Below are 22,371 nucleotides of genomic sequence, written 5' to 3'. Positions count from 1 at the left end.
CGTCTATGACCAGTAGTGGCAGCCAATGCCAGGCAATGAGCTAATTTTGGGCCATTTAAGGTCATTTACCTGTTGATTTTCAGTTACTTTCCTGTTGATTTTGGGGTATTTTATTGGTCTCTCCCTGTTTATATAGAGTTACGGAACAGGAAATGACCTGGGAATCCTCCAAATAAATAGGCAGTGACTCAAACTTAACAGAAAATGACCTGTAAATGCCCTAAAATGAACAGCAAGTGACCCGTAAATTCCCTGAAAATAGGACAGAATGACTGTGAATGCTCTGGTTTCGAATGAACGAACATTCCCAGTCTATATGGATTGGGCGTCGAGCACCGTCAATGCAGCCTCAGAGTAAACTGAGACACTATTATGGTGGAAGATTTTAGTAGCAACTGTTGTTTCATTTTTATTTTTTATTTATTTATTTTTTAGACATTGACACCTTTTCAAAACAATATCTCGATTCTTGGCAGGAGCATATCGATAACCTTTTGGGATACAAAGTATCACGATACATCACCATTTCGATATTTTGTCACACAATGGTCATTGTAAAAAAAACAGCTAATTTCCAAAGTAACTCTTATTTGTCCTCCACCTGCAATGGAAGCTAATGATTAATGTACCTGTATATGTATATGTATAAAAAAAAAAAAAAAAAAGATAAATAATGTTAAAGCCGTTACAATAGTAAATAGGTTGTTGACGTGTCTTAAATTTCAAGGTTGTAGGTGAAAATTTGAAAGAATAACATCCATATAAAAACAGCTAAATTTAAAAACAACTCTGGTTTGTGGGGCCAGAATTAAACTTTCTAGTTTATGAAGTTAGTGTCTAACTGGCAGTTAAATCATTAAATATGAATAGTATGTTACATAAATTATGTTTATTCAGGAATCACACAGTGTGTTCATAGCAAGCATACCAACAAAAATTGTAGTATATAAGAACACGAAGGAAAAAGGAACATATTTAAAATATAATATGTTATTATTGTCTTAACTATTGTTGATGTTGTCTCGAGTATATCATTGGTTTTGTCTGATTTTTAATATATTTTATTTATTTTCTCAGGTCCAAAATAAAGCGTTCATTCAAAATCATTAAGGCATATGAAAATATACATTACAATTCTCAATAAAGGAATATCTCTTAGAAAGGAAGTGCGTGGCTCTTAAAAGAGCCGTTGTTTTAGTGTAGTTGGAGTAACTTAAGCCCGCTCTCCGCGAATACGGCGGGCTAGCTGGATGTCCTTAGGCATGATGGTGACCCTCTTGGCGTGAATAGCGCACAAATTGGTGTCTTCAAACAGGCCAACCAAGTAAGCCTCGCTGGACTCCTGAAGAGCCATGACGGCGGAGCTCTGGAAGCGGAGGTCGGTCTTGAAATCTTGAGCTATTTCCCTGACTAAACGCTGGAAAGGCAGCTTGCGGATGAGCAATTCGGTGGATTTCTGATAGCGACGGATTTCACGGAGAGCCACGGTCCCCGGCCTGTAGCGGTGAGGTTTCTTGACACCTCCGGTGGCCGGTGCGCTCTTGCGGGCAGCCTTGGTAGCCAGCTGCTTCCTGGGAGCCTTTCCACCGGTGGACTTACGAGCTGTCTGTTTTGTTCTTGCCATTTTCACCGAGACGAGAGTTCGACCCGAATATGCGGCAAGCTTGAGCGCGGCAGCTTTTATAAAATACAGTCGGCGTCTCGGCAACGCTGATTGGTCGAGTGGAAAGTCACGCGCGAGTTTCCCTTCCAACAATTGGATGACAGGAATTTCAAATGAGCGAATAAAGCCGTTGGAGGGAAAACTTTCAAATTAAGCCGCCGCCCTCCAGCCATTCAAACGGCTTCCTTGCTTCAAGCTAATTTTTGGTGAGTGAATGAGGAAATGAATTTGTGTCAACTTAAATTATTTCATGTAATGCTCCCATGTTTTCTTTTCTAATATATTATGTTCAAGTGCCATTTACACAGCAACTATTCACTCATTCGCTGCTATTGGCAGCGGTGGACGTCCAATCCATTTTGTACCGGTATGACTGGCTGCGACCCAGTTTATATGCACTTATTAAACTCTTATAGTGATATGGACAATGATAGACAATACACATATATTCACGTGCCTCTTTTTTATGAGTTCGTTAGTTGTGGACGTTTAGTCAATTTGAACTGGGGATGTGGCAGCAAATGAACTCAGTCACTTGTTGCCAACTCTATTACTGAAAATGGTTTGGACATCTAGTGCCGTCAATGGCAGCCAGATTTAAGATTCAAAAATATCCTCCATTACTATCAAGAGTAGTGTCCAGACAGTTGAACACCAATAAGCGCATACATTTATATAATTAATTCATATGCATGTATGCAGTTTTTTTTTTCTCCTTGAAATGAACGGATCCTAAAGATTCAGATCTTTCCAAAGAGCCATAAAACACATCCCTAAAAGCAATTGTATAACTTTTTCTTTTTATTTATATATCTAATATATATTAAATTCAGTTTAAATTGTTCACAAGCGTGTCTTGCTTATTTTTACATGACTTTTATGTTTTTTTTTTGTTTTTTTTTTTATTCGAACTTACATGCATACAAAACATCAGCTTAACAAAACAGTTGACAAAAAAATTGACACATACAGATGTAATCAAGACTTCCATTATCCTTGCAAAATTAAAAAAAAAAAAAAACAAACAAACAAAAAACAATAATTAAAAAAAAGCACATATGTACAATTTAACATGTAAAAATAATATTGAAATTTTAACCAGAGGCTTCAGGGAAAAAACATTTAAATCAGTTTATTACTTTTTTAAGAAGTGCTAATTAGTCTTACTGATTTCAGTGTACAATCTATTTTGATTGGAAAAAAATCAAATATAGGAGGTTTCTTCGCGAAGTTTTGTTTGTGAATAAAATGCACACATTACAAAATGTATTAAAAATCAAAACTATTATCTCTGGGGTGAGTGTAGTAACAACCCAGATAGCAGACCGACATTGAATAAACGTTTATTTTCCATCAAAATCATCAGTACGGTTGACATCGAAATTTTCGACGTCAAGTGCTGTTGAAACAACGTTGTTCTATGGTATGTCAGGCGATGGTTGGGTTACCATTGTTTTATACTTGGTGAACTAATGTTGACAAATAGTTAATTTATGGTTGACCGAAAATATGATTGATAAGTCATTGAATTATGGATGAGCGGGCGTTTTGGTCGAAAACATAACATTGATTACGTGTTGTTCCAATATTATTAATCGAAATGACATTTAACGATATAAGATCGACAGCGGGATGTCGATCCAACATCTTTTCAACTTCGGTCTGCTCTCTGGGAAATAATGTGTTTTATTTATTTATTTTTCTATTTCTTCATCGTCTTGCAGTTTTCATGTGATGTAAGCACGTAAGGGGTTACCTTGGGTTGGTTTGTGCCAATAAGTTACATCACATATTTTACCCAAGTAAAATAAATCAATTTTACTAACAGGATAACATTTAAGTATTAAGAAGAGAAACGAGGATTGCTCTTTAGTGGAATTTGTGGTGGCTCTTAAAAGAGCCTTTGGGTGACGATGCGTAGGAGTCAACTGCTTCACTTTTTAGCAGACTTTTTGGGTGCAGGTTTCTTTGCTACTTTCCTGCCTGCTGCCTTCTTCACAACAGGTTTCCTTGCTCTTTTGACTTCTTTCTTAGCCCGCTTATCTTTCGATTTATTAGCCTTGGCTGCGGTCTTCTTAGGGCTGCCTGCTGGCTTATTTTTCTTAGGCGTGCCCTTTTTGTCGGATTTCTTTGCTTTCCTCACCTGTTTGATACTCTTTCTCTTGCTAGGCGATGTCGCAGCCTTTCTAGACTTGATACCCTTCTTTGCGGGCTTTGAGGTTGATCTCCTTGCAGCCTTGTCTTTCTTAGGTGCCGCTTCCACCTTGGCCAGCTTGAAGGAACCAGACACACCTACTCCTTTCGTTTGGACAATCTTTCCATTGGCCACCAAGCGGATGATAGCGGTGTTGATGCGCTTGTTCGCCTTGCTGACGTCCGTGCCTTTACTGGCCAGAATTTTCTTGATCGCGGCGGTCGAAATACCTTTGCGCTCCTTTGACGCCGAGACGGCATCCAGGATCATTTTAGCGATGGGGGTTCCTCCTTTCCCAGCCGCTTTTCCCGTCCTCTTCTTGCTCTTCCCCGGCGACTTGGTCGGTGCCGCTGCTGCCGGTGCTTCCTCTGCCATATTTGCTCTTGCGTTGCGTGTCGTCTCGATCGGGACAAGCTGTCAACTATGTCAAGTGTAGAGCAGGAGGCGGGACTTATAAGGTGCATGAGAACCGTAGAGACTCAACTGAGCCGCCGTCCTGCACTCGTTGGAAATGTGGACACACTTTTTGTGTTTTCTCTTCCAGCTTTCAACCCCAAACTACGCCGCCAGTAAACATCTCCCACCACACTTTTTACGTCATATGAGCGATAACACTCTAAACTTTACACTCTATATTTATATTTGGGCCAAAGCCGACTATTTTTCCCACTACAGCCTTCAAACCTCTCTGATAGTCAGTCGTTCGGCGACGTCCGCGGTCACTTTCCGTCACATTTTGTCCTCAAAACGCGTCAAAAGGTGTAGCGATCGTCACGATACTGCGTCAAGCACCAGAAGAGGCATCTGAGCGCAAATTCAAATGAAACCCGAGTTCACAACTCCTATATTTAGTCTTTTACACAGAATTTTGTGACAGGAGCAAACACAGCGTTTTTCGCGGTGACCCGGGGCGGTTACCAGACGTACATTTCAGAAGTTGAAGAAATACACGTAAGATCTTCTTCATATGATGACACGAAGACATTAATTGAAATCTAAGTTTGTAATGATCGTCTGCTGTCTTTCAGAAAAGCGGTTCACCGCCATTAACGCAACAAAAACATGAACATTTGTCCTTAACTGCTTTGTGTTGTATCACTTTGAATGAATACATCTCATGTGCTGAATGTTTTTAGTCAAGCATTATGATGAAAAAACTACCACGCTTTCCAGTCAAAATGGATTGGACGTCAAGCACCGTCAAGTGCAGTGAGTTCAATGAGTACCCTATGAGGAGTTGTGTTGTTTTGCCAAGAAAATTAATATTCCTTCCACACAAGCAGTTGACATCAGTTCCAATACTGGTGTTACCATAGTAATTTTTTAAATTTGGTATTGTTTGTTACATACAGAAAATACTTGATTGCATTTTTGATATTACATGAATATTTTTGTTTGTTTATTAACAACAAGGAAAATGCAAAAATGTCCTCCATTACAATTACTGCTGACTCATTGGCTGTCATTGACGGCGCTAGACGTTTAATCTATTTGTAGTGAGAGGACTGGCAGCAAATAAACAAATGCTACTACCCTCCCAGTTCAACTGGATTGGTGTGACTAGTGATGAACTCATTTAAAGAGTTTGAATTTAGTTTTTCAGAGCCATGTGATTGGACATCTATCGCAAAGGAATTATAGCAACACTTGGTAACTTTTCAACCTTTATAAAATATTCTAATAGCATTTGTGATGATATGTCGACTGACAACTAGTTGAATGACACCTCTTTTATACCTTGAGGGGGTCTGTATCACTTTCATCTGCACTAACTACCTTTGAGGAGGGTGGCAGAAACCCTGCCACACACACAAAAAAACCCTACAAATGTGCTGTCTGCTTTACGGCATACGTCACTTCCCCCATTCCCCATTCATTATAATGATGGAAGTTGACGCGAACGTTTTCGCGTGAATTCTGCAGAGATGTCAGAGCAACAAAAGAGACCAAAAGTTTTGTCTGAGGAGAAAAAAAAGAGCCTATCAGGATATACAGAATGAACATTGGCCCAGCTTTCACTTGCTGGTGTGACCCCCCCCCCCCCCCCCCCAACTGAAATCGTGTTTGGGTGTGGGGGGGGAGGTCTAACCACATGAAATAGCCACAACTGGATTCATTACCTTATTACTATTCATCCTTCAGACAGTCACTGGAAACAGAAATGTCGTTTAATCCATCTGCAGGTGACCGGGAGATTGATTTTTTTATTAAACGATGATTTTACGACACTGCGTGGGTGCTGGTCCTAATGAGAAACGCAGCGCTGGTCCTCATGGGAAATGCAGTCTTCCTACCGCTTTTGTCCACTGGTGTCGCTAAAATCGACCAAAATGAAACGCTACCAAGTGTTGCTTTAAGAGTAGCGCAATATCAAATTCCCCCTTGACAACAAACAAATGAATCAAACAAAGAAATGTCACCAGTTGGAACAATATAAGTATCGATACATGTGCAATCAAATATTGTACCAGGATACATTTCAGTATCGATACTTTTACATTTTTGGATACTTTTGACAACTCTATCTTTAATTACATAACAAGAATATGTATATTGAATAATATTTGCAAGTTAACATGTTTTAGAATGTGGTAGGTTGGAAAATAATGGGTAGTTTTAATGTGTAAGGAAGAAAACCAACATGCAAGTGTGTCAAATATGGCTGATACACTACACTACTATAAACACTAATGCATTCAATCTTTTTTCACAGTTTTAATACAATCCAAACTGGTAATACTGTAAATTATTTGTCATCAGATATTCAATGATCTACTCTACAGTGTGATTTCAGTTTGTATCTCTCAACCCGTATTCTCCTTTAAATTTCAGTAATACTGTTAGTGTTTCAGCATCATTATTCACTTCATTGATCCTTATGAGCATGCCTGAGCAAGGTCACCCTCGAACAGCTCAGCAATCAATCACAGCTCATTAAGAGTTTGTCAGTAGTAGACATCCATTCCATTTGAAGTAGAAGTTCTGGCAGTGAAGAAACATTCACTGTAGCCCTTCTGGTTCAAATAGATTGGATGTCTCGCACCGTCAATGGCAGCCAATCATTAAAAAAAAACTTTAATATTGTTATTATTATTACATTTTGTTATTGTTATTTAATTATTGATCTTGTGTTTTTACATTATTTTTATGAATAAGTACGGTACATTTATAAGTTAATAAAATGGTAATAAAAAACTAAGTTACCAGAAAATGCCACTTCTGGAGAACTTGCATGGGGAGGATACTTTGCTTTGCTGTTCGGTAACTAAAACCTCAAGTCACTTCTTGTTGATTTTGGGGCATTTCTGGGTCACTTATTCTTTATTTCCGGTCTCTTCCTGTGGATTTTGGGGAATTTCCAGGTCAATTCCTGTTGATTTTGGACATTTCTGGGTAACTTCCTGTGCATTTTGGTCACTTTCTGTGGATTTTAAGGCATGCTCATGAGCATGTGAGCTAGATAAAAACTATAGTCAATTGAAGGGTCCAGTGGGATACAAACCCCATGCAAATAAGCCTGAGAGCCAAGCCCAAAGAGACGCATAATTGTCCACTGTGCTGCTCTTGAAACTGTTCGCCCAATCGTTTATGAAATTGGTGAGTCTTTCATCAAGTACCTGTTATTAAATATGAACACAACAAAACACAAGAAAGACAAGTGTGCGGAGGAAGGTCATTGGAATCCATTAGGAAGCGCCCTCAAGTGACCTTTCAAGGATGTCAACAGTTGTGTTCCTCGTTTTACATCCAAAACGGCCACCTGTCTGCCAGTCGAAGTCTGAACGCTTCCACAGTACTGTACAATTTCTTTGCTCTGCTACTTTTTGACCCCCTTTTCTCGCCCGCCAGCTTCCGCGGCGAGAGGGGATGACGGGGTGAGGCGCCGTCCTCCGATGTCTGATCCCGGGAGGAGGTTACAGCCAGCGTTGTCTGAGGAGGATGACCGAAGTGGCGGGTGCAGTTTCGGGGCGATGCTTCGAGGGCTGTGGCTGATGGAGGACAGCGTCTGCTGGCTGCCATTCAGGTAGGATGAGTTGTTGGAACCCTGCTGGCATCGGTAGTTGTAGTATGCTTGCCATCCCTGGCGTTTCCGCTTCCAACGGCAGCGCAAAATCCGACTGAAGGCCTGCAGGTATGATGCAGGAGGTGGTTTATATTTTTGTTAGAGATTTATTTACTGGTATATGCTGACGAGGGCTTGGTATTGCACGTTGCCGCATATTGTGATATGATCCAATACGGCAAAGGCATATTGAAATACTCATTGCGATACCATAGGCAATATTTGTCAAATTTTAAAAAAAAAAAAATTTATTTTTATTTTTTTATGTTTACACATGAAGAATGAAACAGAAAACAATGTTTAACTAATTCTGTTTATTACTTTCTACTACAAACAATTTAACGAATTATAATCAGCTAGCTATAGCCATAAAACTAGGCCTGAGTACTTGAAGTTTATAACAACCATGTAAAAATTAGTTTTAAAAATCATGAGATTATGATGATTGTAGTTGCGTCTAGCACGCCCAATTCAATGAGGCATCTGGTATCTAATATCTATGGTTGCGGCTAGCTTCAAACGAGAAGCATGCGCGTGACATTGGCCTGTAACGTCATCTCAAAGATTCAAGGGCCATTTACTTGACGCTGCAACACCAAGATGCCTTTTAAAGCAATAGAAAAAAAAACGCGTGGGCGCCATTGCTTCAAGTGGGCGGGTATGTTGTCTTACGCTCTGAGGAGGTTATTGTCAAGGAAGTGCATCATTGGCTGTTGCCTTGTAAAACTGACCTGCCCCATAGGGCCTGGCATGAATACTACATTGTATTTACGCGGAATTGTAACATCGATCGAACATAGACGGAATCATGTAAATGCAAACATGAAATGGGTCGTATTCTGTTGTTTTTGTCGGCCCCTAAATTAAATAGAGATAGAATTGATAAAATTTAGTTGTCATTCTGGTATGCACACTTAAATACAGAATGAAATGTTGTTGCATTTAAAGTGCCTATGACCTAAAAAATTATGTTTATTTCATATTTCACGCGATATTTTATGCTCCTGAATGAAATGGACCACTTGGATGTGCGTGGAAGCGATCGTTTTATTGAATCAACTTTTGAATCCCGCGCCATGAAAATGAGTGACTTCCTGCTCCAGTCTCGGGTTGAGGACGAATGCGAAAGTGACGTCACCCGGCTCAGCATCTCACAATACAGCATTGCTTTATAGCATGTAGATGGATTGCGGATTCAGCTGATTTTGCAGATTAATTCGTCTAATTTTTGCATCACGCCAGCCAGATGTGCTTTAGGGTTTTGTTGCTGCACCAGGGAGAGGCGTGCGAGCCTTTTTGGGTTTCAAAAGGTTCCCATTCACCCCAAGATTGACCAAAACAAGTCCGACAACTGTGGGGCTTACGAGGAAGTGTGTAAACATCATGTTTTGTATTATGTTAAATACTGGGATCATGGCACACGTTTTAATACGGAGGTGGCTTGCATTTTGTGGCTGATCATGCTCCTTGTCCAACGAGAATGCCACTCGACCCCCGGCTTGTTGCACACCCCCCTAGGTCCTCTTCGCTTGCCCGTCGGGAGAGCGCTATAGACCCGACTCGCGACGTCACAACCACGCCTCCGCGCCATATTGTCCGTCTTCTCGTCGTGTTGATGCATTACCGCTACGTAAATTCCTCCTATTATGGCGTGTTTTTCTGCTCGTTAACATTAATGATCAAAATGGTGAAGGCGTGTGTGGCGGTTGGTTGCAATAACAGAGAAGATAGACGAAGAGACTTGAAGTTCTACCGTATTCCGAGAGACCCGGAGAGGAGCGCGAGATGGACTGCTGCAATTCGACGAGAACACTGGGCTCCAAACGATTACCACGGATTATGTAGTAGTCATTTTATATCTGGCAAGATGCATTTAATATATATTTAGAGGGTTTTGGGCTGACAACCACAATTAAGATCATTGCGAGGCTAATCGCCGACAACATACAGTTTCAAATTCAAGATGCTTATTTCTTCCACCATCATTACATTTTGAATAATATTTAGCTGGTACCAAGTCTACGGGTCATCAGTTAAACAGGTGTGTCCAAACCTTTTGCAAAGGAGGCCAGATTTGGTGTGGTAAAAATGCGGGGGGCTACCTTGCCTGATTTACATAGAACAATATATTTAAACAAATTTTAGCAAGCCCTTCTGGGTGTCACATTTGCTTAAGTATTTTTTTTAATGCATAATTTCAACAGTCTCGTCTTTGTGGCTTTCTCTTTCGACACTCGGACTCTTGCGAAATACTGCTGCTGTGAAAAAATAAACTAGCTTCAAGTTGCTATAATTTCTCGCTGCGTATCTTCCCTGTAATGTTGTCGTACATGTCAGCGTGTCTTATTTAGTAATATTGCGTCACATTGAACTCTTTGAAAACAGCGACTGTCTCTTTGCAAATGAGGCAGACACAGTTGTTGCGTGCTTTATTGAAGAAATAGTCCAATATCCACCTATCCTTGAAGCTTCAGCCATCGCAGTCAACTTTTTTTTTTTTGATTGTCGCCATTTTAGAAATCACACAGGGTAATGTTGCTTAGAGTGCTGCTCTTAATGTGTTTCAAACTTTCGTGAGAATAGGCTGATTTTGTGTGGACAAGATAGTTGTAGATATCAGGGTAGCAGATGTCAGGCAGAGAGGGCGAAGACAGCGGGTCGAAAAATATCGATTTAGGCATCAAATATGGATCTGGCGAATGGATAGACTGAAGCTTTTCCACATAACGCCTTTTATGCAACGCATCCAATGAGTTTACAGCGTCTGAAAGCACCGGGGCTTCCATGAATTGCTCTATAAACTGAACGACTAATTGAAACCATTGAGAATAGGGCTAAACAGAGACGGACAATATGGCGGCCGGATACAGCGACACGTCATTCTGTGACGTTGGTGACAGGGTCTATACGCGCTTATTGCCCTCTTCGTGTGCCCGGTGTTCTGTCAAATTTTGCACCCCATCAGAAATTGCAACTTTGTGTTAAAAATGGCCGTGAATACAGCAATTACAAAGTAAACACTACAAACTTTCTTTAAATAAAGGAATATTTACTTACGTTTGATCATGGACGGACATGAAGAAAAGTTCTTCTTAGACACATCCTGCCATGTTCGCTGCACACACGCCGCTCTCCCACTGTTTATGTCTTTGCCATGTAGTTAAGCATTAATTTACACCATATTCGTGTTGAACATGTATGCTTACGATGTTACTTGTTTATTTAGCACCTGTGTATAACATTGGGAGTCCAACTGAATGTAAAAGAGGGCTTATTCACAGTCACAACAGCTTTGGGAGCAAAATATTATAAGAGTGAAAATTTTGGCAGAACACTGGCAATAGACCACTATCCTCAGGTTGGGCTCGGGCAGCTACGCGCTCCTCCGACGTCAGCCGGTTTGTTAGGCAGTCATTCTCCAGCTGCTTCCCCGGCAAACGAGGTCTCCTGCCCGCAGCAGGGGAACGACTAGCTGTCACTTGCTTGTCCCCAGGGGGTTGCCGATCAGCAAAAACAATCAACAACCCCGCCGCCGTGTGACATGATCTGGGGTAGTTTTGTGTGATTTTTCGCTTCAAAAGGCGAGAAGACTTTGAACGCCGCTCGGTTCCGGTTAGCATGTCGGCTAGCTGTCACGCGTCCTGGTTTGTTTACGCTCTCTGAAGCCGTGGCAAGGAAATGACAAAAGCCGGACTAACTCCGATAGCATAAAATATTGTTCGGAAGGTGCAAGAAGTCAACAGTTTTGACCATTATCTAGTCATTTTGCCATGTCGTACTGAATAAATGCATTTTCACTATTTCATATTCCATTTAGCACAAGACTGTTATTTGTCATGACCATACCATTTATTTAGCAATTGGGGAGAAATACTTAGATAAAAAGAATATCCTGTAAAAATATTGGAGTAGAGAGATTGAAACAATTACATTTTGCTGATCTCTTCGTCGCATTTTCCCCGTTCTGAATAATGCCCCCTCAGTGGGCTGAATTCTAAATCAGATGAAATTATGACCCTGCCGACGCCATCCTCTAGCTGGGAACGGTAGAGCGCTATAATGACAGGCAAGGGCTAAGCGGCAGATTAAAAGACTAATTTCTTGTCATCTGCGCTTTGCCAAATTGTTGTTTATAGTCAAATCGTCTCAAAATGATTTTAATTCACATAGTAATGCTATTTAAGACTATTTTTTAAAATCCTGTTCATAGGCAATTTGCATTTAAGGCTAACCATAGGTGGTTGGATGTATTTCAAAAGAATGTATAATCACAGTTTGCTACAACACTCTGGTTAATTTATCGACAAATAGGGTTCTGTCCGATGATGGTGCCAATACAGAATTCTTAAATGATATAGTTACTATCCATGTGCTCAAACATATTATATTTTCAAAGGACAGATATGCACAGTTGTCTATGAAGAGGCTGTTATGCTATTTTTGACACACGGCTAGACTTTATCACTACTTGGGGGATTTGATCGCCGTAGAAGGTTCCGTTCCATGCATGGTGCCAATATAACTAGTTTAGTGGCTTAACAGTTTCATTGCTATGCTAGGGCTAGCGCTGGGCTTAGCACGGCGTCTGCTCCAAGCTAAAGTAGATTTTAGAAATTAGGCTTCTTACCTGCTTAAATTCGCGGCTGTAGCATGGGTAGATGATGGGATTCAGGCAGCTGTTGAAGTAGCCAAGCCAGAAAATGACACTGAAGAAAGTTTCGGGAGGACGCAGGTTTTTGTTAAAAGAGCCTAAAACACACAGAAGAATTCAGTTAAGGGCTGTTGTAAGAGCAAGAAATAACTTCAATTTTATAGCGCTCTCATTTAACTCATTGGCTGTCAATTGTTCCTTCGTCCCTCCCAATTAAAAATGAATTGGACGTCTAGTGCCGTCAATGGCAACTAGGCCTGCCATGATTTATTTACTCATTGTTCAGCGAATGCATTTTCATCTATTCTATTAGTCAATAAATTGTTTAGACACATTGTTGACCTTAAAAATTTCCAATTCATTTTTTTAGCCTCTTAATAAGTGTTGTTTTTCATTTTTACTCCTCTTCAAAAAAAGTGTTGTATTTCTACATTTGTTTTTGATGAAAATATTGGCGGGGGGGACTTTTTATTTATATATTTTTCGTTTTTATTTTGTATTTATTTACAATATTAATAATAAAAAAAGGGGGAAATCTGGAAACATTCTCTTTTTTAATTTTTGGATTTAAATGAAATCACAGTAAATCTAATAAATCCGTCTATTTATGTTTTACATTTTCATTGTTTTATTTCATTTAAGGGGGGAAAATATAAATATTCTTACATTTTTGGACGACAGAAATTTGAAATAAATTTTATTTTTGTTAAAAAAAAAAAAAAAAAAAAAAACACGTGTCGATGCATTTGACTTACTTTCACGGCCTACAAATTGACACAGATCAGGCTCCCGGGCCACCGTTTTGGCACCTCTGGTATAACCTCATTCATTTTCGTGCCTTTTAAACGTGAATCTCAACTGCTGCAGGGAAGAGTGTTTACCACCAAGGGGCAGCATTGGCGCTCATTTTCATCCATTTTGGACATTAGTCTGCCAGGTGGAAAACCCATGGTGACCTCCAGGTGAGGCAGGTGCCCCTCATGTCTGAGGCCCTCGTGGGATTTCCGAGGATCGGCCGGGATTTGCAGCGGATCGGCATTTTATTTTTCCTAGATAACAGATCTGAATCCGTTCTCCAACATGGACTTGTAAGGCCATCGTGTATCTCCGCCTGCCTTATCTGACTATATATGACGAACCACCGACACGAAAACCAGCTGTCCGCCACCGTTATAAGTGTGTGGCATCATCTTCCCATGATGCATCACTGTCATCCCATCCCAAGTTGGGTTATTTCTTTCCTCTCACACAGGAAGTTTCTATTTTAGCTTCTGTTTGGGGTTTCAGCCTTGTTGTCCATGTAAACTTTGTGACCGCTCTACTTCAAGGGGATTTTAGACATTTTAGAGTCTTCATTCAACTCATTCACTGCCATTGACAGCTATAGATGTCAAATCCATTTGTACTAGAATGGGTAGCATTTAATAATCATGTTTCAGACCATTATCATGAATGATTTCATTTGTCCATCCCACTCAAAATGGATTGGATGTCTAGCGTCGTTAATGGCAGCCAATGTTAATTTAAGAAATATGATTCAAGGCAAATTAATAGTCGTAAGGTTGTTGATGTGTTTCTTTTGTTTAATTTCAGTATTATAAATATTCAGTATTCAGTATTATAATTTTACAAAGGTAAGGTGTAGTCAACGTAAAAACAGCTTATCTTTAAAGCAACTTTGGTTCATCTGTCAATGGTAGCCAATGGGTTAACAACTATGCGTGTTTTTCCGAATGTGGGAGAAAAGTCCTGCAAGTACGGGGGAGCGTGCAAAGTTCACAAAGGAAGACAGCGATTCAAACCCTGAACCAACTGAGGATTTCATGGTAACCATTAGGTCACTCACCATGCTACCAGTTCAAAATACTGTATATACTGTAACTCCAAATTAGTGTCACCAAGATCCGCAAGTCCAGTAGACTGCAAGTCGTAAAGCCAGTCAAGCCAAATGTTTTTTGTTAATGCTGCCGTAAAGTACAATGGCAGGTTTTTTTTAATAGTGGAAACTTTCTTTTTCCACGGTGCAGTTTTATTGAGCTTGAAATGCAGTTCTCAACTCAGCAAAAATGAGGCACCAGTAGAGCGACTCAGCACTTAAACTGCAGTAGAGGTCAAAGTGCTGCTATAAAGCAATTTAAACTGCCATATATAAATATCATATATGATTAATAATGTATTTTTTCATCAAGTGTTGAGGTTTCATTTTAGCACATCATCCAAGAGCAAGGGAAATTTCTAGTTATTTTTTTATGTGTATCCCTGCTACTATTTAACTGGTGTTTGTTATTTTGATCTATTATTATTAAATCTGCTCTAGCCTTATGAGTAACTCTAATAGAGAAGCTTGTAAAAGTTTTCCTCTACGATTGTAAGCGTGTCGTTGTAAAGCTGCGTGTCTAAATGAGATTTTTATGATCAGATTGTAGAATTAACTCTTTGTCGACGTATGTTTATATAGCTCCGAGCTTCTGGCAGGCATGTCACTGATGCTATCTCGTGTTTTAATAGTTCGCCGTGAAGACGGAGCCTTTCTGAATTAAGAAAAATATAAATAAAAATGGGCAAAAGTAGAGCCAGATGTGAACCAGTGTGGTGGTACCACTTGTTACTCATTAACCCTTTACAGGGCAAATGACGTTTTCCAGTAATTAAAAAAATAAACCTATCCTCAAAATATTTCATATTTTCCTTTTTACTACTATTGAATAATAATGAACAATAACCAACCCCTCCGTCATTCATTTCTAATCTGATAGCAGCCCTGGGGGAAGGGGGGCGACATTCACTTGTGTGCTATTATAAACTGAAGGCTGCCCTCTACTGGCTAATTTGTAATCAACCGCAACAATAAGTCCAGCCCTGATACAAAAAAAAAGAAACAATCGAGTTCTGAGGATCAATAAATACTGGCCCATGCTTCAGAGCTACCAAGTTTCAAGAGTTTATGAATGACTGCAGAATAGCACTTCAAAGTTAGCGTCTTGAGTGGCGACGTGACATGCCCTAAGCCTTGAAAAAACAAGAATTTATGCGCTACTACAGGCTGAAGGCTGCCCTTTACTGGCTAACTTGTAACCTACAGGCAACACAGGCACAAAGAAAATCCATGTGCAGTGCACGTATGTCCTCTACTGGCAAATTCCTAACCAACAGAAGGCTAACCTCTTCTGGCTAAACCCTAAATACAGTATAATTCCACTTTGGAAAAAATGCCACTTCAAAAATGTCTCACAATTTTTTAAAAACAAGTTGTTGTTTTTTTTATTACTTAGAACAAGCAAAAAATGCTAGGGGAACAAGCAAAAAACTCTCAAAATAAGCTCTCATATCTCTTTGGAATTGTACTTTTTAAGCGATTTTATCTTATTTTAAGTGTGATGAAATATTTATTTTACTAGAAACTAGGCACCTATTCTTGGTAAGACTTTGACTGGATGCAGTGCACAATTAGTAAATCAGCCATCATACAAAAATTTGAAAAAAGCAGGTCCTGAGCATCGATAAATAATGGCCCATGCTACATAGGTACCAAATGTCAAGACGAATTCACGAATGACTGCGGATTAGGATTTTTCAAGTTTTTTGTTCTTGTTCTTGTGAACACTATGCGAAAGGCAACTTGACAGGCCTTCAGCCTGTTTAAAAAAAAAAAAAAGTCTCTTTTAATCATTGAACAACTCTGAGATCATCGCTATCAACGTTGAGAGATACATACTGATGGGAAGAGCCAAGAAGAAGGGCAACCAGCAAAGGATGAACATGCCCACTACAACGCCGAGCGTCTTGGCTGCTTTCTTCTCCCTGGAGAACTTGAGTAGCTTTACGGTCAGCGTGCTGCGTCCAGCCGTGCCAGCGCCTCCTGCCTTGGAAGTGGCGCACAGGTCCTGGATCTGCTGGTTCCGGCAGTGGATCCTTAGGGTTAGCTCGTTTGAGTCTTGCTGCCGCTCCTTCATCACGCCTGCCTCCAGGTTTTTGGTAGTGCGCTTTGCCACCACATAGACGCGGCAGTACATGGCGAGGATGACGGCTAACGGGATATAGAAGGAGCCCAAGGAGGAGAACAGCGCGTAGAACGGCTCCTCTGTGATCACGCACTCCGTGTCGTCCTGCGGGAGGGACGGACGAGGTTGGACTTGATGCTCTAGATGAGACTTTTAAGTCTGAGTGCCATTGACGTCCCACTCATATTTGTCACATATTAGATGTTCAATGTATTTGAACTTGAAGGGCTGCCAATTTGCTGGAAGCCCTATTAGCTCAAATGGATTGGACATCTATCGCTGTCAATGGCAGCCAATGTGGTTCAACACACAACAGTTCTCTTCATACCACGGAAGCTCTAATCAGTCATCAAGGCCTGCTCATGATGCTGCTTAAATGCATTATCATGGTCTCTTGGTTGCCAGATACTGATGTTTAGCTGCCCATTGTTTAAAGCAACACTAGGTAACTTTTCAGATTTGGTCGATTTTAGCGACGCCGATGGACAAAAGCGGTAGTGTTTTTTCCTTAAGCAAGACTGCGTTTCCCATGAGGACCAGCGCTGCCTTTCCCATGAGGCCCAGCGCGTGCCACATAGTGTCATAAAATCATGATGGCCCTGTCGTGTGCAGATGGATTAAGCAACATTTCTGTTTCTAGCGGCTGTGTGAAGGATGAATATTATTAAGGTAATGAATCCAGTTTTGGCTAAACAATAGCATATGACGGTCAGCAACCGTGTGGCTTGAGCCTAATTCACGCTTTTGCATTGCGGTGACGGAGTAGAGACTGCGTAGACTCTACGTCGTCAATGAGCATTCGACGGACTGTGTCAAGGGAACACGTTGCTCTGTAATTCACCGCCAAGCCACATGAGGGGTGTTGTGTTTGTGCGGTTTTGAGGGACTCTTGTGTAATTCCTTGACTTTTTTTCCGGTTAGACAACAATGGCAACGGAGATGGACTCTTGAATGTGGATCTTTAGCTCATTAACATTGGACAACAAATGTTGATCATACAAATGTTGAGGCATAGGCGACGCAGAAAACTGTTGCGGAAGTGGTCTGTCTGACCACTAAACCAGTTGAGGTTGAGAATCAGCGGATTCATAACACTGGTTTACCTACTGTGTCTCGATGCGGAAATCCACTTTCACTACTTTTGCATGTCAACAGATTGGTTTGATGACCTACTGCACCGTTTACAGCCCTTGCTATTGCACCAGACAATGCTAAGCAAAAGCACCGTCACATTCAGGAAGCGATTACTTCAACTACAAAGTTGTTCAAAATGACCCAATGGCTTTCTTTCAGTCACCTCAAGGAACTGTGCCGTGGCAAAATGAAATGGCGTGCTGAGGCGCTCTCAATCACTGATGGTGTATCAACTATCAAGTGTATAAACTTTGTGATATCGCAAATTAAACATCACCAAAACAACTCTTTTGATACGCAACCCTTGCTTTATTCTTCATATATTTTAAATGTAAATATGTCACAGACTAACAGCAAACAAATATACAAAATATATGATAAAGTGCACTAACCAAAAATACGACAAAGTGATAAAAAGCTGGCAGTTCTTCATGTGGCCATTCGCTTCCGAATACACACATACTTTTCTTGGAGGTTCTTCCATTTTTTTATGCATCCGCTGACCTCCAGCCCTTTATTGTCAGAAATCTCCTTCCACGAATTGCTTGCCATTTGGCAATCATTACAATGCCTTGACGAAACAATAGGTGGTCGTACTTGCAAACCTCTTCTTCGATGATCCTCTCGTCGGCTTGGTCCATTTTTGAGTATAGCCCAAGAATGTTTGTAATTGGCGGTGATTTCGTGCTGAACCGGAAGCAACAGTCCATTTTCGTCACGTCACCATGCGTTGACGTGACGCGTAGTCAGGATTTTGTGGAGGTGCATGTCAGGCTACGGCGGAGGGTCGTAAATCTGGTCTGCCTTGACGGCGTAGGTCTGCCGCCGAAGCATAAACCAGCCTTTAGTGTGGCTAACCCCCCCACCCCACCAGAACCCGTCAGCACTGATGAGTTCAGTTGGGGGGAGGGGAGGGTCATCGGGACGTCACGCTTGCGAGTGAAAGCTGGGCCAATGTTTATTGTGTATACCATAGTAGCCTCCTTTTTTCCCTCCTCAGACAAACCTTTTTGTCTCTTTTGTTGCTCTTCCATCTTTGCAGAATTTGCGCCAAAGCGTTCGCATTGATGTCCATCTTCATAACCAATGGGGGAAGTGATGTGTGCCGTAAAGCAGTCAGCACATTTGTAGCTTTTTTTTATGTGGCAGGGTTCCTGCCACACTCCTCAAAGGTAATTAGTGCCGGCGAAAGCGATACAGACCCCCTCAAAATATAAAAGAGGTGTCACTCAACTTGTTGTCAGTCGACATTTCATCACAAATGTTATGAAAATATTTTATAAAGGTTGAAAAGTTACCTAGTGTTGCATTAAGGCTCGTTTAGCGTGTGTTTACTGGCACTCTTAAATGAAAATCTTTTCATTGGAAATAGGGTGACCTCGTTTACAAAAAAAAACAAATACACCCAAAAGTGAACTAGTTCGTGAACGTTCGTTCATTGACCTCGTTCAGGTATAACACTGAACACTTTAATAGGTGGTTGTATTTGGAATGGGGACATGCTCACCTGCGATGGCGGTTGCTTCCAGCCGAGCAATGGACCAATGGAAATGACGATGGCCAGGATCCAGACGCCCAGCATGGCAAGCAGCGCACGTTTTTCCGTCACAATAACCGGATACTGCAGCGGGTAGCGAACGCCAATGTAGCGGTCGATGGATATGACGCACAGTGACATGATGGAGGCGGTGCAGCACAACACGTCCACTGCCGCCCAAATGTCACAGAAAATGCGGCCAAAGACCCAGTAGTGAAGAATCTACACACAAAGGAAATTGGAAAGATTTTATTAATACTGCAGTGGTCCAGTAAGACTATGAAAATGGGATGACGTTTATCATAACTGGACACATAAAAGTTTCAAGCAAAGCAAGTACTAATATTAGTAGTAATATTATGAGATGTAGAGCTGGGCCGCCTCCAATAAGATGGACAATATTGACCATCTTGTGATGCTGTATTTAGAATTGGGTTTCACACAAATTGCTCTATACTGTATTCTTAATTTTAATGGAGGTGGCACAGTGCTAAGTCTCGTAATATTACAAGAAGATAGGTAAAGTCGCCAATCTGCATCCATATATAACACGTAAAATACATAAAGATACGTAATATTATGACTTTAAATTCGTAATATTACAGCTTTAATCTCATGTTTTAAATATAAATTTTGTAATAGTACAAATTCATTCACTTAGACTTTTTTTTCTCTCTGTGTGGCCCAAATACTCCGTCGTATAAACGTGAACAGGAAGGCGGCTGTTTTTGGTTGAATGAGCCTTTTGGGAGAAATTCCAAAGCTTGACGAACTTTAACTAGCAAAGTATCTAAAATGAGCCCTAATTGGAAGCAGCAGCTACTCTGGACAGATGGTCGACACTATAATTGTAATGATTTTTTTTGCAGCGTATGTCATCAAAGTTTGATGATCGTTTCAAGGCTGTGACATGAAATGTGGGGTGCAAGGCCTCTTTACTTGCTGCTGGCAGCTTCAATTATTGTCCTTGCTACTTGCAGTGGATCGGAACTGCACTGCGACATACAAAGTGTGGGGGTGTTCTTACATTTTGGCCCATATGACGCCATTGAGGGTCAGCAAGATTCCCTTTCTGACAGTTCTGTTAAAAAAAAAAAAATCTTGCGGGGGCGTAGATCTTTGAAATATAAATAAACATGCTTATAATAACTTGAGTACACGTTTTTGCTGTCCTATTCAGTATTTAAACACAGAATGAACAAACAGTTTATAATATTACAGTGGTTTAAAAACCTTTAATTGATGAGCATTGATAAATTATTCAGTTTATTTTCAACCTACAAACATGGCTGACCATAAAATTGCTTTTGTGCAGTATGATTTTTAACCCTTTCTCGAGCACTCATTAAGCTCATTGGCTGCCATTGACAGTGCTAAACGTCCAATCCATGTTCATTTGCCCCTCCCAGTCAAAATGGATTGAACATTCAGTGCCGTCAATGGAGCTGAAAGATTTGACATTAGCATTAACAGTCTGTGCAGTTTAAATTAATTGGACGGTTATTGTCATCAATGGCAGGCAATGAGTTAAATACTATATAATAATTAAAAAAGAAAAAGACTATATCCAGAATTTGTTTTTATTCATTTTAAGTGTGTTTTTAATCAACATTTTCTTGATTAATAATCGTATGTATTCATTTGAATATATATATATTTTAAAATAATAGAAAATACAATATTTATGAATAATTTAAATAAATATAATTAAGATCTGATGTCCACACATGTGTACATTATTTGTTCAAGCATGTAGATGCCAGGTCTTTATTTATTTATTTTTAGTTATCATTACCAAAAAAGTCACTTGCCCTATAAGGGGAATAAGAATACGTTTTTAATTGTTTTCGGGTTTTTTTTTTAAATTCACAATCAGTGCCAAAGACAGCTTTCATGTAAGTTACAATTTTTTACAGGGAAGGAAGTTAACATGTCTAAGCCACTTCTATACTGCAAGTTTGGAAATGTTAATTCATTGTCGGCCATTGACGGTGATAGATGTCTAATTTTTACATTTGATTTTTCTTAACGTTTGTGGCAAAGATTATTTTGTTAGGGTCGGATAATTATTGACATTTTGGTTAACATGTCTCAGGGTTAATGATATTTTTAAGTCAGTTTGCAAAGGGAACCCTCAAATAATGAAAATAAAACTGTAAGTACAGCAGTAGCACTGCAGAGTTCTTTCGCAACTTATGTCGAGACAGTGAAAAACTACCGGACCTCAAGCGTGGCGGACACGGGCAGCACAGTGGTGCTGAGCAGCAGGTCAGCTATGGCCAGGTTGATGATGAAGTAGTTGGTGGGGGTCCGCAGGTGGCGGTTGCATACCACCGACAAAATGACCAGCAGGTTGCCCACGATGGCGAAAGCGATGAACGAGGCCAACACCATGCCCACCGGCACTGCTCGGATCAGGTCCGGGGGGGCGTGCTTGCTGCGGTTCGCCGTGGCGTTGGAGTCCGGCGGAGTCGCCTGCGAGCCGACCAAGGAATCCAAGGAGGAGTCGTTCATCCACAGGCTCATTGTCCCCGACAAAGTGGGACCAACCCTCCCAAATGTCTAATCTGGATGTGTTTAAAGCTCCGCAGTAGTTGAGGAATCCGGCGAGTGGGTTGTAATAGCCACAACGAATTCAAACTCTTCCGGTCCTCTTCCCTCCGGACAGTCAGTCACTCACTCACCCGGTCGGGCTTTCCGGCACCAAAGTCCGGATTCAGTGGGGGGTCACGGAGCCTTGTGTCCTTTTATGGACCAAGTCTTTTAATGTGGGAAAGTTCCGTCAAGAGGAGGAGAAAAGAGAGAGACACAGAGAGAGAAAGAACATAACCTGCTGCATCCTTCACCCAAGTGGACGTGCAGTGCAAGCTGCACTGTGCAAGCCCGTTTCACTGTTTGCATCATTAACCCTTTTGGCCAAACACTGCCATACATCCTTACATAATTAAGTCATAAAACAGGCAATCTGCACTACAAATCACATTTACAATGCTCGTTGTACCTTTATATGGTTGTAGTTCAAATTGCATAGATAGAACGTAAAGGTCATTGTAACAAAATAAAAAAAATTTTTAAAAATGACTGAAAACGTCAAAGTAGTGTTCAAATATACTGTTTTACAATCATTG

General features: G+C 40.6%; 4 protein-coding genes across 9 annotated transcripts in view; 1 reads left to right on the top strand and 3 right to left on the bottom strand.

Annotated features, from left to right (window-relative positions):
- Positions 1-890: 890 nt before the first annotated feature.
- Positions 891-2,516, bottom strand: LOC130906730 (histone H3-like). The gene has a single exon (XM_057821306.1). The coding sequence runs from the start codon at positions 1,622-1,624 to the stop codon at positions 1,214-1,216; it is 411 nt and encodes a 136-aa protein (XP_057677289.1). The 5' UTR covers positions 1,625-2,516; the 3' UTR covers positions 891-1,213.
- The window catches only part of LOC130906728 (T-cell immunoglobulin and mucin domain-containing protein 4-like), a 51,150-nt gene continuing 30,602 nt past the window's right edge, over positions 1,824-22,371 (top strand). Inside the window, exons 1-2 of one of the 5 annotated variants that reach the window (XM_057821300.1) lie at positions 1,824-1,869; positions 7,707-7,881. The gene's annotated coding sequence lies outside the window, so the exon portion shown is untranslated. The other 4 variants (XM_057821304.1, XM_057821301.1, XM_057821303.1 and 1 more) reach the window with 4 other exon arrangements.
- On the bottom strand, positions 2,668-4,273 carry LOC130906729 (histone H1-like). The gene has a single exon (XM_057821305.1). It carries the CDS (start codon positions 4,230-4,232, stop codon positions 3,597-3,599), a length of 636 nt encoding a protein of 211 aa, XP_057677288.1. The 5' UTR covers positions 4,233-4,273; the 3' UTR covers positions 2,668-3,596.
- LOC130906727 (alpha-1A adrenergic receptor-like) lies at positions 5,996-22,019 on the bottom strand. 2 transcript variants are annotated; one of them, XM_057821297.1, is made up of 5 exons: positions 21,467-22,019; positions 19,214-19,465; positions 16,287-16,677; positions 12,548-12,669; positions 5,996-7,983 (listed from the first exon to the last, which is right to left on the bottom strand). In XM_057821297.1, the coding sequence occupies exons 1-5, from the start codon at positions 21,767-21,769 to the stop codon at positions 7,675-7,677; spliced, it is 1,377 nt and encodes a 458-aa protein (XP_057677280.1). In that variant the 5' UTR covers positions 21,770-22,019; the 3' UTR covers positions 5,996-7,674. The 2 variants fall into 2 exon arrangements, with proteins under 2 accessions (XP_057677280.1, XP_057677282.1); XM_057821299.1 differs by having other exon boundaries at positions 7,706-7,975.

The sequence above is a fragment of the Corythoichthys intestinalis genome, chromosome 18, assembly GCF_030265065.1.
Source record: "Corythoichthys intestinalis isolate RoL2023-P3 chromosome 18, ASM3026506v1, whole genome shotgun sequence".
Classification (NCBI taxonomy): Eukaryota; Metazoa; Chordata; class Actinopteri; order Syngnathiformes; family Syngnathidae; genus Corythoichthys; species Corythoichthys intestinalis.
The sequence above is the reverse complement of the archived record's forward strand: the minus strand, read 5'-3'. Positions and strand labels throughout refer to the sequence as shown.